Source organism: Caretta caretta, chromosome 1 (genome assembly GCF_965140235.1).
Source record: "Caretta caretta isolate rCarCar2 chromosome 1, rCarCar1.hap1, whole genome shotgun sequence".
Taxonomy (NCBI): domain Eukaryota; kingdom Metazoa; phylum Chordata; order Testudines; family Cheloniidae; genus Caretta; species Caretta caretta.
The window spans coordinates 7,942,040-7,957,690 of record NC_134206.1 but is presented as its reverse complement, the minus strand read 5'-3'; the positions used below and the strand labels follow the sequence as shown (position 1 = coordinate 7,957,690).

Below are 15,651 nucleotides of genomic sequence, written 5' to 3'. Positions count from 1 at the left end.
GCAGTGTCCCTTCAAAGTCTGATTAATGTTAGTGCAAGACCCTTCTCTGAAGGTTCAACTACCTTGAAATTCACTTGTTCAGTTGATTATCCCAGGAAGCAGGGACTCTGAAAAATTTAGAGGTCATGGTGGATAGAGTCACCCTAAGTATGACCTACATTATTTGTTCCTAGATGTATACATTTACCCACATTATAAACACACAGTTTGCTTGTTCCTAGCTTACCAAGCAATCCAGATTGCTCTGTATCAGTGACGTCTTCATTATTTACCACTTCCCCAATTTAGGCCATCTGCAAACTTTATCAGTGATCTTCCAGGCCATTGATATTTAAAAAGTTAAACAGCATAGGGCCAAGGACCAATCACTGCAGGACTCCACTAAAAATACACCCAATCAGTGATTCCCCATTTACAATTACATTTTGAGACTTATCAGGTGGCCAGTTTTTAATCCACTTATGTCTGCCATGTTAATTTCCTATTGTTCTAGGGTTTGGTTTTGTTTTTTTAAATGTCATGCAATACGAAATCAAAGAGACTTTTGTAGGGTAAGTATATTCCACCAAACACTATTACTTTTATCAACCAAACTTGTCATCTCATTAAAAAAAAGTTAATTTGACAGGATCTATCTTCCCTAAACCCATGTTGATTGGCATTAATTATATTATTCTCTTTGAATTCTTTACTAAACAGAGTCCTGTATCAGCCACTCCATTCTCTTGCCCAGGATCTGCAACAGATACTGTTTCACTACCTTGGATTCAAGTAACTGAACTTGGTAAATTGCACTCTTACCCACAGCAGGCTGGGGAGCTCCAAAGCCCAGGGTGGCTGTTGATGTATTGAATCCAGGTGCTCCAAACGCTCCTGTTCCCAGTGTTCCACCTAATTTAGGCTGGGTGTTTCCGAATAGTGAAGTCTGCCCTGCACTAAGAGCTACACAGAGGACAGCAGCAGTTTACAGAAGGTTCCATCACGTGCTTGCAGACAAATTAAGTTTATCCACACATTTAAGAATTCCCTCAACTATCATTTGTTGAACTGCAAAAAGAAGTTTTACCGCACTCATTGTAAGTTATCTGTGGATTCTTACAAATTAAAAGAATACATTCCTGTTCTGATCACATTAGAGTAAATTATTAATCTAATCCTATACATTCTCTGAACCACAGAGTTAACTATTAACCCTTGGTGGGCTCCTACCATTCAAACATTTTACATTAGGAAGACTTGATTCCAGTACAGATTGGGTTTAAGCAGAATAAATAAATGCTCACTAACCAGAGAGTTGAAAGTTGTTACAGGACTAGGTACCACAAGGTATTATAAATTTCTTAAACTTGTAGCTGACTAGAGGGCATAACATTCCTGTGTGAAACCTCAATACCCAATATCTTCTATTGTACAAGGTCTTGTATGAATTGGGGAGGGGAGGGGATGTTTCACAGAGTGCTAAAGATGTTTCAAAGAGGGCAGACTCAATTTCATTCTGCTCTGAGACAGTCCAGTCTCTGGATTTCCCCAATACCTGCCACTACAGATCCTGAGCTGTTACTACAGTTAGAAACAAATCCCAATTATGGATGCCATCCCCTGGAGGCTTTTTTTTTTTAAACCTGTTCCAAATCCTGTTCCAAGTCCGGCGCCCAGAGTTCCAGCTGCAGGCTTATTTCCGAAGATACTATTCCCAGCAGTGCTCGCACCAAAACCTAGGAGTACAAAAGAATTAGTGCGCTACTTTTAAGGTAACATTTAACTTCCTCCGTAAAGGATTGTAAGTGAACAAGCATCACCTGGCTAAGGACAACTTTGCCATCATTAGTATACCCAATAAACTTCACATGCTGTTTCTAGAGCTCAAAGAGAATTTAAGGCCTTCGGATGGTGATAAGCTGTTTTTAAGCCACATTAGAGTTTTTAAAAGCATCTCTGTGACATCTAGATAGGGTCCAAGTTTGGTCTGAGAGAAGAGTGGTCGGATTATCATTACAGACCACCAACGAAAAAGCAGCCTTGACAGCACATCAGCAAGACAGACCTCAATGAGCAAAGAATCAAACTAGGCCACAGTAGGAAGACAAGTGTGCTCCCAAGTGAGAACACGTCTTCACAATTAGATACCTTCAAGCAGCCATTAAAAAAAATCGAGTTCTTACTGAAAAGTAAATAGGGACAAATAGCCAAAAGCTAATGGGTACTCTGGAAGAGCTCCACAACAAGGTGACTTTTCTGCTCCCCCCACCCCACTCTCCTGCTGGTAATGGCTCATCTTCAGCGATCACTCTCCTTACAGTGTGTATGATAAACATCCATGGTCTTCATGGTCTGTGTGTATATAAATCTCCTCACTGTCTTTTCCGCTTTATGCGTCCGATGAAGTGAGCTGCAGCTCACGAAAGCTCATGCTCAAATAAATCAGTTAGTCTCTAAGGTGCCACAAGTCCTCCTGTTCTTTTTGCGAATACAGACTAACACGGCTGCTACTCTGAAACCTGTTGTCTATATATTTAATATTGAACACAAATGAATACATGAGAAAAAACTTAAAGGAAGGCCTGTGAAATCTATTTTTGTCTTGTTTCAGAAAATAAATTTAGAGTGAGCAGGTCTGACATTTGCCACTTCAAATTTTCTCAAAAGAGGATAGCAATGACAAAGGATTTTAACAGTAATATGATAGATGTTCACCACTCAAGCACAACACTATTACAGAACAGTATTGCCTTCCAAGGTATGTTTCAATTACAGATAGAGATTTCAGATTTTACTGAAAACCAGAAAAAGATCTAGATGTGGCAGCAGAACAATATGTTTTAAAGTTTCTTCAACCCCACTGGACAAAACAAGTCCCATTTTACACTGTTTATACCACACACACACACCCCTCTGATTCTTACTGAGAAAGCAGTTCACAACTCAAGTACATAGGAGTGCACAGTTCAATGACATTTCTTTAATTTAAGTCAAATGCAATCCAAATCTAACAATAGGCAGATTAGTGGTTAATTGAAGATTGTGAAGCCATCCAATTAAAAAGGTGGTGGTTAGTCCATGCAAGGGCAACAGAGTCAGAGTAACAGCACTAACATCAGAAATACAATACCAAACTACCATCCTCTTACAAGTTGCATCCATGCAAGTATCACAGATTAGTTAAGAATGAAGCTTGCTACAGCCAACATTGTTTGCTACTGAAAGCATACACTTCAGAGAACACAAGTGCTTCAACACCAAGATTATTAGCAGCCCAGAAACAGAATGATAGCCAATTACTCTTCTACAAAAGCTGGAACACAGGACTTAAAATTGACCTTTTCTCAAAGCAAAGAACCCTCCTTTAAGCCTGACCAGAACAAATCCATCCCATGCCTGCTGGACTGCACAGCCAAAGCTCATTTGACAGTGGCCTGAATCTGTCTTTTGGGAGAGGATTACATTTCACACTTTGATTTTATGCCAACATAAATCAACATTTCAGTAGTTCTAAAGCCACTATTTCTTTCAATTTTAGCATGCAGCTTCTTTGGTCTCAACTCTGTAAAACCAAAAGATAACAGATTTCATGGGACTTATTAAAAAAAGAGACCACCACTACTGACTTGGTATCTTACACAATAACCCTCTTTTCACTCAACTTTACCTACTTTTGGACCCAATGTTAATGAAATGCCCAATATTTAACAAGTGACTAATTCAGCTATAAATGTAGTAGTTAGATACTGCAACAAAAAATAAGTTTTACCCGGACCCTTACAACATCTTGGAGAATTTGTATATTGTATTACCATTCATACCTATAAGTTTTATGTTGTTACGCACCACCTGGTATTTGCTACTAAGTAATGGTGCATTTTTTTAAAACTTAATCTCTCAACTGATTCAGAGAGTACTGCCTACAAAAAGTCTGCAAGAAGACAGAAGCATACTGAACCTGAAACTCCCATACAAATAGAATGCAAAATCAGTTTACAAACAAAAGAGGAGCAAGTCCATGTCCAAGACTTCAAGCTTTCCCCTTCAGCAATATGCATCAAGCACAGCTTACCTGAGAATTTTAAGATTCACAATCATTTAGTATAAGATTCAGTAGCCTGGTGTGTGGTATATTCAGTGTAACTTTAAGAGACTGAATCCCACTTTCTTATATGTACCAAAATTGGAAGTGTTTGTATTGGTTCCTAAAGTCAGGGTTGGTTTGTTACCAAAGAGCCCGCTGCCAGAAGTTGTACCAAACGAAGGAGCACTGGTCGTGGTGGTTCCGAATCCAGCAGGCTTACCAAACAGCGTCTGAAAAGAGAGCAACATGCTTTTAAAACTCTGACATCCATGTTACTATGAAATGCTGTTGTAATCTACCTATGTACAAGGTAGATTTAAGGCTGCCAGGGAAACAATCTCCTGATCCAAAATTAGAAGTGGCCCATTATCTATTGTGTATAAAACTTGGGCATTGGTTTGGCAGGCTGTCAGGAAAACACTGAAACAGCTACAGTGAGATGGAATTAAAAGTCCATTCCATTGCTGAATTAATTGAACAAGTCTATTACAAAAAAGTCAGCATCAATGTGTTCAATATCCAACCCACCAACAGAAAGCCAAATTCTGCTGAATTCATTTCTATTTTAAATAATGTGCCCACCACAGTACTACGAGCACCTACAAATGCTCTGAAGAAGCGTAGCACTAAGGCACTCAAGATTCTGTATTACTCCTGCTACAGTTTGGTTCATTTAGCAACCCAAGGGCCTGAAGTCAAGTGTTAGGAGGTAAATGTTAGAGCAAAGTTCATTACCAATATATTAAAGTGTGTAAAATTAAATTCATATGTGAACTAGTGATATCAGACGTTTAGGATATTTTATAAGAGTAGTTTTTCTGCACATGTATAGGATTTTTATTCCTTGTGTCATATGTAGTACAAAGATACCCAGACACAAAGTGGTTTGGCTCTGCTAACAACTTTAGTCTTGTGTAAGGGCTTGTCTTCACTACCAGGGTAAATCGACCTAAGTTACACTACTCCAGCTACGTGAATAACGTGGCTGGAGTTGACGAAGCTTAGGTTGACTTACCCCGGTGTCTTCACTGCACTGCATCAACGGGAGATTCTCTCCAGTCGACTTACCTTACTCTTCTCGGGGAGCCGGAGTATCAGAGTTAGAGTACTCCAGAGTGCTCTGCCACCGATTTAGTGGGTCTAGTGAAGACCCACTAAATCAACACCCGCTGTATCGATTACAGTAGCGCTGATCTCCCCAGTAGTGAAGACAAGCCCTAAGTGTACACTCAATACCAATTTTATAGGTCAATTACTCAGGCACCTTTGTCATTTGTGCTTTTGGACACTATACTCCAGCATCTTGAGCGTGTCTAGACAGTACCAGCCATTTCCCAGTCAGTTCCTATAACAGATGCTCAGCACCTCCGTGGGACTTGTGTTCATTCTATATATTTTATATTGTACCCCTAGTATAACAGTTAAGGCTCTAGTTCCCTGGGATTACAGTGAAATTATAAAAGCAATGTGATTTTATGAAGTCACTAGAAATACCCTGAAGGTTCAGACCACACTACTTTGCAGGGCGACATTAACGCACAAAAACCTGCTGCCGGCCTCTAAAAACAACAATGAAGTTTTTACATCCTTAATCAATTTCATTACAAAGGTACAGACATACCGAACCGCCAACACCAAATCCTGTGTTGGCTTGTCCAAAGAGACCAGTTCCAGTTCCTGTTCCAAATCCAGTGGCAGCATTTGTGTTGGCAGCTGTTCCAAAAAGGCTTCCAGACTGTGAGGCTTGGGTTGCCCCAAATAAACCCTGCAAACATAAATCTTGTTTGAAAAAATACTAGTATCTACTCTACCAAAGAGCAGTTATAGCACTTTTGTTGGACTATTGCAAAGATAAGTAGCTCTGAAGATCAGAGTTAATAATCAGAAGCCATGACAAACCCTTTGATACTGAATGGAATATGCTTTCATCAACCTATATTACAGAAGAATTTACAGCTTTAAATACAACTAGCTCTCACTTTCTTACCATCGTGTTTGTATTTGGTTGTCCAAGAGTACTGGCGTTCCCAAAAGAAAAGCCAGTGTTCTGTGTTGTGGTGGCCTGGCCAAATGGTTTGCTGAACAGACTGGTAGTCTGCTGAGGCTGCTGACCAAAAAGGCTCCCTGCTGTTCCTGTTCCAAAGCCAGTTGTACCTATGATGGGCAAGGAAATGAGAGTACAGATTACAGAATTAGAGCCCGGAGTCAAATTCATGCATTGAGTGGAGCAAAATAAATGTACAAACCAGTAATCTAAAATAGTTGGTTGAAATCAAAATCGAGTAGCAGTGTCATGTGGAAAGTCATGAATACTGTATCCAAAATTTAAAAAGTTAATGGCTTCATGTACCCTGTTAGATGTGATTTTTTTTTTTAACCTGCCTGTGATCATCAGTGCTAGTATTAAACAAATACTGGGATTTATTCTAGAGTGACAGCTTGCAAGTGTGATAAATGTTCTCTTAGAGATCTGACTGACCAATGACACGTTTTACATGGTTAGCTGAACCTGTATCGTACCAACTGGATTGTGGTGTCAACATCTAGACTAGCCTGATTGCATAGGGGGAGGGAAGGCAACCCAACCAACAAAGGTTAGCAAAAGGAACAATTCTTATAGATGACAGCCAACATCAAAGTTCTAAGTCTACTATTATCTACCAACTTCTACAGCTGCCAATACATTCCTGAATTCCTCCTAAATACTAATTTTTTATTCTTTTTCAGCCTCTAGGAGAAACAACTTGACTAGTTCTGCTTGCATGTGACTGACAGGAAGTGCTGAAAGTACACACAAACACAAACTTATCAAGCCACATCCAAAGAAATGAGTTTTGCGCTTTGTTTGGAAAGTGATAAAGTTCAAGGTTATTGTTATTTCCAATGATTTCTATAGTCTAGCTCCAGCCCCTATAAAAGTTTGTCTCTTGTGCTCAACCCCAGCTTTCCCGATATGTTCCTCTGGACCAACCAGTCATAGGACATCATGGTCACAGAGAAAATAATATATGGCCAATCTCATGTGAGGCTGTGAATTGTGTACGAAAACCATACCCTAGGATGGCTGACTTAACCCAATCCACAAGAACCTTAAAATGTGCCCAAGGCAAGATCCTACTCCTTTATGGGATAGGTATTCACTGGTGTTTATACAGTAGTTTCTGTCTTCAGTTTATGGTCACTGATTTTATAAAAAGAAAAGGAGTACTTGTGGCACCTTAGAGACTAACCAATTTATTTGAGCATGAGCTTTCGTGAGCTCACGAAAGCTCATGCTCAAATAAATTGGTTAGTCTCTAAGGTGCCACAAGTACTCCTTTTCTTTTTGCGAATACAGACTAACACGGCTGTTACTCTGAAAACTGATTTTATAGTTATACAAGTCTGTCCTATTATTCACAAAAAGAAAAGGGGTACTTGTGGCACCTTAGAGACTAACCAATTTATTTGAGCATAAGCTTTCATGAGCTACAGCTCACTTCATCGGATGCATACTGTGGAAACTGCAGAAGACATTATATACACAGAGACCATGAAACAATACCTCCTCCCACCCCACTCTCCTGCTGGTAATAGCTTATCTAAAGTGATCACTCTTTTTACAATGTGTATGATAATCAAGTTGGGCCATTTCCAGCACAAATCCAGGTTTTGTGCTGGAAATGGCCCAACTTGATTATCATACACATTGTAAGGAGAGTGATCACTTTAGATAAGCTATTACCAGCAGGAGAGTGGGGTGGGAGGAGGTATTGTTTCATGCTTTGTGTGTATATAAAAAGATCTTCTACTTTCCACAGTATGCATCCGATGAAGTGAGCTGTAGCTCATGAAAGCTTATGCTCAAATAAATTGGTTAGTCTCTAAGGTGCCACAAGTACTCCTTTTCTTTTTGCGAATACAGACTAACACGGCTGTTACTCTGAAACCTGTCCTAATATTGCACATCTGAATGTAGGGAAATGTTAGCAGAAGTTCTATATTGCAACTTAGTTAGCAATCTAATCTATTTTTGAGCTGTTCTTCCCACTAACGCATTTCAGTTCGGGGCTAGCACTGACTTTTGAACAAGACTGTTTACTCCACAGGGCGAATTAAATCATGGAAGTAACACCACAGAAGTGAATTACATTCACTTGGTTTTCAGTTATTTTCTTTGGTCCAAGAGACCCCTGCAATGGAGGTACACACATGCTGCTTGTGCCAAGAGGGCAGCAGGAGGCTAGGGTTTTTCATCTAACGAAGTAGAAAATATCCTGATTCTGCTCTAATGAAGGAAGCAAGTTCCTGCAAGCATTAAGTACATTTTCTATTGGGGTTTTGTCCTGCTTTAGTTGGAAGAACTGGGCTAGACTTCACTTCCATGTGTTTGATTGATTACACTACCAATATCATGAATGAGTTCTATTTATCAGTGACTTTTTTTGTTAATGGCACACAAGGACTGTAAGCTTTCTTGTAATGCCAGATCCCCTCCCAATATCTGTCAAAAGACATTACACTGGTGTAGAAACTGATGCAAGGTTTGTGTAACACAAGTGTTTAACAACCAAAGTCTGATAACAGTCATAATGTAGTTGTATAAAGTGAGTTTACTAATGTAAACTGTCCTAAGAGCAAAGTGTGAAAAAAGTAAGTTGCCTTGAATTCTTAAGTACCAAGGTCTATGGTGACAGTAAAGCTAGCAGCGATGTCAACACTTACTGGTTCCAAAAGCTGTTTTATTCTGTCCATATGAAAAACCTGCATTAGTGGTGGAGGAGCCAAACAGTCCAGTAGCTGCGCTGGATGTAGCTGTGGAGGATCCAAATAACCCCGCAGCTGCTACCGCTGGATTTGAGGGCCCTTTCCTGTTTGCCTGGTAATCTTCCAAACGGAGTTCCTAACCAAAAAAAATACAAGTTTTCTTTACACAGTCATTCCATGTGGGACAAACTAAGTTTGAGCAATTGCGTTGTAGCTCTCAGATGTACTAAGCTCAGAAATTGGACACCCACTGCCCCTTCAAAAAAAACCCAACATATACAGAAGGTACATTCAAAGTTTATTGCTGCTTTAGAGGGGTTACAGGTTTCCATGATATTCTATGCTAAGTTAATTCCAGTTCTGACAGTACGTTTCCTTAAGTGCACCCACTAGTTCATGTTAAGCTTGTGAAAGTTTTTTGTTTTTTTTTAAATAAACCATGACCCACTTGTAAAGTTAACAGGGCCTTTTGACTAGGAGAATTGTTTAAGTCTTACAAACAAACAACTTGCCTTTCAAGTGAAGAGCTTTCAGAGTTAAGACCCCAAAGAATACCGGAGAGCTCCACGGCCCTTAACTGCTAATCATCCTCTCATTCCCTCTACAACGAAGAATTGTTCTTTACAATATGTTTCTCCCTTTCATCCCAAGATAGTCTAAAAGTTATTTTCAGATCTGTAGAGGATGCCATGTTGAGCATTTAAAAGCCCAGCTGACGCAAATGAATAGCAAATTGCTCTACTGATGACAAGTTAGCCTGCCACAGTATGTATCACTTTAGAACATTAACAGCTTTCAAAAACATCATCATTAAAATTATGCAGGTGCTGAAGATTAAATATTTTAATGTATTGTATGGACCTAATGTCAGGATGTTCATATACCATATAAGTCATAAGACGAAAGCTTAGTGAGGGAGGCAGCAAGAAAATTTAAATCTTCGATTTGACTGACCTCTAGGGATTTGCTTTCATACTCCTTCATAGCAGTAATACACTGGTGCTTAGTGCTGATGTTAGTGCTAACTCCAGATTTTACCATAGTATCTGTGCCGGTTGGTGGCTGCAAGAAAAGAGTTAGATACTCAATTTGTTTCATGTCCACCTATGTTTTTATAAGTGTAAATTTCTACTGTCCAGATACATACTGCCTAAATACAAAGCCTAAATTTAGTACAGGAACTGGAATGGTGCAGCATGGTGCTATATGTAGCTGTGGCCTTCAACAGCAATCAGCACAGTAAATTCCCCAGAGGAATTCTCAGAACTCAGTGCAATTTTCCCTTTTAGTTTGCAATTTTTAAAGGCAACATGTGCCCAGACTTCTGACATAGTTCTCTAAACCCTTTGAAAGTTATCCCCAACAACCTTTCTCCCTATCCTAGGGAGGATCACATATGCTCAAGTTTGTCTTCACTATTATGTCCATTCTTTTGAAGTTCATCATTTCCTGAAAGACGGTTTCAGTGAAAAGTCTCCATTTCTATTAGGATGCTGCAGTACGTTGTGTGCACTCTCAACCCTCTTTAAATTTGTAAAGATCAGTCATAGGGGCGTTTGGCAGGATGCTCCGCATCCTCAGCTGCCCTCCAGGGCAGACACAGAGGTTGAACCCTTTCACTATTACCCCATTTTTGCAGTTTCTCCTCTTTCGGACCATCATTCACTTCTCAACTGCCACAGAATCTTCAGGATCATTTATTCCAGACACCTCTTAAAGGGGCCTCATCCAAAGAGTAATCTAGAAAGTCTTAGTGTTTCAACTAATCTTTCTAGAGCTGTGCTGACTCTAAAGGGGACAATATACCATTAACACATACCAAGAAAGCTTAGCCTCCACTGCTATTAGTCAGAATTTAGTCCTGATTATACAAGAGTTGCAATAGAATTTTAACATTTGTCAGCCCTCTGAAAATTCTATTTTAAATGACAGCTAGTAATAAAGTCTGTTAGGCAAGAATTCAGACAAGCTCTAGGTCTATGCAGCTCTAACAAGTCTAGATGAGAGTTAATCCATGTTTATCCATACAATAATGCAAGATTTTTCCATACCAAAGTCAGCTGGTGAATTATTTCTGGACAACTGCTTGCACAAACTGCCTCCACTGCAATAGTTCTACTGAAGCGCACATGCCTTCTACAACTGCCTATGAATCAGTTATTTTATTCCACAGGTCCTAGCAAGCCAACATTTTAAGTAAAGAATAGCAGAATGTACAGTTCCCTACAGTAAGCAGAAGTTAGGCCTTCAGAAAATAAACAGCACTTACATTAAATTTAATGGTAGTCCCAGTTGGAGCAGCAGTAAAGCTAGTTGGCCCAAAGAGAGAGCCAGATGTACCCCCAAAAGGATTGGAGGCAGTGTTAGTGGTTCCAAAGAGACCTCCACTGCTGGTACTCGTTCCAAAGTCTGTAAATAAGAAAAAAAATCCATACTAAAATAAAAGTCATTTGAGATTTTGCAAGTGTGTTTTTTTAAGAACTACAACCCAATTATTTTATTCAGACCACACTAGAGTACTTAGATTTGACAGAGAGTTAAGTTTCAGAACCATCCATTTAAGCGTAAAGGCTTTTCTTCCGTCTCCTCCTTTCATATACCACTTAGATGCCTCTGAAATAGCTCACAACTTCATTGGTTGAGGACAAACTTGGGATAGGTTTCGTGAGACAGTCATGTATATAACCTATAGATCAACAGTGGTTAAATAGGTAAGAACAGACCAAGACAACCACATGACCTTGTCTAGCTATTTAGATTGCACCCCCCAAACCCCAACCATTATTGTGCTACTATTTCTTCACATTACATCCTAACTTAGGATAACCTCTTTGGGGAAGAGACTACATTGTCCGTCAAACAGAATGCGTATTTGTGGGAGACTGTGATACAGCTGCCTTAAGTTATATGCAAACAATGCTCTTACAGTGGCAAAAACCAGCCAGAATCAATGCACACAGGTGGGATCAAGGATCTGTCACAAACTAATCCACGATAATGTAGAACTACCTACCACCATGATATTAAGAAAACAGGACTCAAGTTTAATCTTGTCTGGCACAGATGTCATCCCGCTTTTCTGATGACCATCTCCTGTTTGGAAAACTCCAAGTTCCTGATTTAACACTCCCTGTATTACCTACAAGCTTCTTGATCCTCTAGAAGCTTTCAAGAGATTCTCTGAAAGCTTTTCATAAGGCACTAAAGGAGCATCAGTGGAATAAGTAAAAACATTGCTATTGGGGATTTATACCAATGCAGGAACCCTACATTTACATTCCCCTGTAGCAGTATTCTATAGCAGAAGATCAAACCTGTACTCTACATTCCACCGACTGAGCAATGGAGAAAATAAAATCCTAGCCAGTTTCACTCTGCTCCTGGCAACAAACAGGGAAGTTGTGCGCTATGTGCACAGAACTTGCGCACGAAGATTAATTCAAGAGGCAATGGAAAGTGACTCGCATACAGTTCAGGAATTAGCTTGGTCCCTTGGGGAAGCAGGGGCGAGGAGTAACTCCTCTGGCTCAGAAGAATTTGTGGTAGCAACTGCAAGGGCTGTGTTGTGCTGTAAAGGGAGCCTTTTGCTATACGTTTCATAACAGGAGTTTCTAACATGCTAGTGCCAGAGGATTAAATAGTGATTTTATTCCTGTACTAGAAAGAACACTGGTGCAAGGATTAAAAACTAAACTGAAACTAATCCAATAGGAAGATCAAGTCTTATAACTGGACAAACTGCAAACAGTAATATCAGCCAATGTATTTGAGATCCATATCCCAGAGTCCTAGCACCAGATTTTATTATATAAACAGCAGACCAGTTCACCCAGGAGTACTGTGGATCTCAGTAAATGCTATTGTTGGCAAAGCTTCAGGGAAAAGGTAGTGAAGAAGGCACAGTTGTCATCATCAATCTGCACCATTTGTTCAACCATGTGTTTCATGCTAGTTTAACCTTTGTCCTTCGATGTTTACTTAAAGCAAGAAACCAGAGCTGGAAAACATGCAGTAGTTTCTACTCACTTCCAAATCCAGCCGGTTTATTCTGAGCAAAGGCATTATTCTGGGATGAAAAGAGACCTCCACCAGTGCTGGCAGTCCCAAACAGGCTGTTGGAAGTTCCAGTTGATGTTCCAAACCCAAAGCCAGTGCTTGTGGAGGAGGTGGCTGGCTGGCTAAACGTACTTGAACCAAACAATCCTCCTGAAACCAGGATACACAACAGGATTAAAGTTAAAACAGCTGTTTTCAACAACACTGTGTGAATAAGTTAGAGTGATAAATTCTGGTTACTGAGAACTCAGTTATACAGCAACTTCAGCTATACCTGGTTTAGTCTGTGTGTTCCCAAAGAGGCTTCCTGTGTTATTGTTTGACCCAAAGGCTGATGATCCGAACGCTCCTCCACTGGTAGTACCAAAGCCCGCATCTACACAACAACAGAACTTGTATAATGAGAAGGGCACATACACACAGGAACCACATACTCCTGCTGTACTCCCAGCTTCCCCTAGTTACTTGCTCCATGACTATGAACAAATCAGTCTCCGTTTTCCACCTGAGTCATGCAATTTAATATTTTTACAGCACTCTGGAAAAAATGAAGTACTACAAGAGTATTTAGTGTCAGTCATTTATGTTGGAATACAAAGATTCCTGTTCCATACTGAAATGTAGAGATTTCCATTGTTTACTTTAACATTTGGCATTACTTTCACTCCTTAACTGAATAGCTAGATTTGACAGCAGCAATACATAAAGCTTATTAATGAAAATCTAGAAACATTGCAATGCATTTTGTCAGCCATTAAGCCAGTACAAGAACATTAGAAATCCGTAAGGGATAAGCATGTCCTGTTTATAATAGAACTATTTTGCATCCTGGTTGGTAGGCTCAACAGATTCCAAAGATTCTTCACCATGCGCAGCAATAGTGTGCCCTTCCCCCTCATTGTCTTTCTAATGTACCTCAACCCCAATATGATGGAACTGCCTTTGAAGATTGGACTTAGTCCACCATTAGAATCACTACTGTAGCTACCCAGTGATCACTTTGCTGAATACACATGGAATTACAGAACTATTACATCATCCACTTAATTTGTTTGCCAGTGCATGAAAACCAACTTTTGAATCCAGTTCAGTTTAATGTGTCAGTTAAAGAATACAAAATTCTATCATGTCCAACTAATTCCCGCCCCCATTCATTTCTCTTTATCTGTAGTTTACAGTTCCAATTTGCAGATTACTTCCAATTACCATTTCCACTACCAGTATTTTTTTTTTAAATGAAGAAAAACAACACACAATGGTAGCTCTATTACTTACTTTGTCCAAATGTTGAAGTAGTCCCAAAGCCACCAGCGCTGCCTCCAAACGGAGTTCCAAATGATTTGTTAAACATTTTCAAGATGTATCAGGTTTTCATAAACCTGGAAAGAAATCATAATTCAGTGATTCATCCAAACCCAATTTTGAGAAGTAACTTCTGAGCTTCTTTACATCCAAAGTCAGTGGCACTGAAGTTCAGAACACTTGAATACCTAAGTCACAAAATACATCAACCCAAGATGACAGGTTTCAGAGGAACAGCCGTGTTAGTCTGTATTCGCAAAAAGAAAAGGAGTACTTGTGGCACCTTAGAGACTAACCAATTTATTTGAGCATGAGCTTTCGTGAGCTACAGCTCACTTCATCGGATGTTTACCGTGGAAACTGCTGCAGTTTCCACGGTAAACATCTGATGAAGTGAGCTGTAGCTCACGAAAGCTCATGCTCAAATAAATTGGTTAGTCTCTAAGGTGCCACAAGTACTCCTTTTCTTTTATCAACCCAAGATGAAATCCTGCATTATGCAAGAATCATTCTTCAGGACAGTCAGAAATTCAGTTACGAGGTAGGAATCCAAGAAAGGTCACATAACCTGAGCAACATCATGGGAAGTTTCAGTCTTTGAAAAGTCACTGAAGAAGCTAATTGGGTTAAAATGTTACCAGCTTGTCATGCAAGACCGATATAAAGTTCCACTTAAAGCCTTTATAGGCCCTGCTCCTGTCCATTATACTTGCAACCTGCAATGAGCCAAGTAGCTTCATCCAGGAGTCTAAAATATCAGTTTCTGTAGAATTTAAGCTTTCGCCAAGAGAGTTTTAGTCTAATTATGGTTACCAAGAACCCTCTACATGTGAGACAAGAATAACCAATACAACATTCTCATTGGTCCAAAGACAAAAATCTCTAGTGCCTCAGTTGCTGTTCACAGCTTTACAGAACAGTGAATTAATGACACCCTGGGCAGTTTTGCTGGTGCTATTTAGATCACTATGGGCAGCAGTAACTGTAAAATCATGATAATTTCAGACTATTTCTTGAGCAAATCATCAGCAACAGAGGCAGGCACTGTAATTATTCACAAGGTAGGAGGAACCTCCCTCCCAAAAAAAAACAAAAAAGGCTATGGAGGGAGAAGAACAAAGATCACTCCCCTTAGAGCTGCCAGAAGGCTTTGAGAATGAGGAGGGACCTCACTCTCCTTTCAAGCAGTTGGAGAGAGGGGAATGTTCAAATTTCAGACCCTTACTAGCTAGAAGCTGATACAAAGCAACCAAAGCCCTCCAAGAACTATGGCAGAAATTCCAGAAGTACCCCCAACACCTACAGTATCTGAGGACAGCAGGGGACAGAACTTTACCAGGACATTGCTGTCCTTGGACTTCAGTGGTGATGCCTGGCCCCATTCATAAGTTTCTTACTTAGAATTGGTAGATGTCTGCTAAGTTTTCTGTTTGTTTTTTTACATTCTGTACACCGTGATAACCAAGGAGTAAGCTATACTTTTT

At 39.8% G+C, this 15,651-nt stretch overlaps 1 protein-coding gene across 2 annotated transcripts in view; it reads right to left on the bottom strand.

Annotated features, from left to right (window-relative positions):
* NUP98 (nucleoporin 98 and 96 precursor) overlaps positions 1 to 15,651 on the bottom strand; it is a 59,779-nt gene that overhangs the window by 34,135 nt on the left and 9,993 nt on the right. The window contains exons 2-12 of one of the 2 annotated variants that reach the window (XM_048838013.2): positions 14,141 to 14,244; positions 13,140 to 13,241; positions 12,836 to 13,015; positions 11,079 to 11,218; positions 9,764 to 9,871; positions 8,768 to 8,945; positions 6,051 to 6,217; positions 5,685 to 5,828; positions 4,158 to 4,293; positions 1,623 to 1,715; positions 802 to 942 (exon numbers count right to left, since the gene is read on the bottom strand). In XM_048838013.2, the coding sequence (XP_048693970.2) occupies positions 802 to 942; positions 1,623 to 1,715; positions 4,158 to 4,293; positions 5,685 to 5,828; positions 6,051 to 6,217; positions 8,768 to 8,945; positions 9,764 to 9,871; positions 11,079 to 11,218; positions 12,836 to 13,015; positions 13,140 to 13,241; positions 14,141 to 14,216 (1,465 nt within the window). In that variant the 5' untranslated portion in view covers positions 14,217 to 14,244. The remainder of the gene's footprint in view (positions 1 to 801; positions 943 to 1,622; positions 1,716 to 4,157; positions 4,294 to 5,684; positions 5,829 to 6,050; positions 6,218 to 8,767; positions 8,946 to 9,763; positions 9,872 to 11,078; positions 11,219 to 12,835; positions 13,016 to 13,139; positions 13,242 to 14,140; positions 14,245 to 15,651) is intronic. The other variant, XM_048838021.2, reaches the window with a different exon arrangement.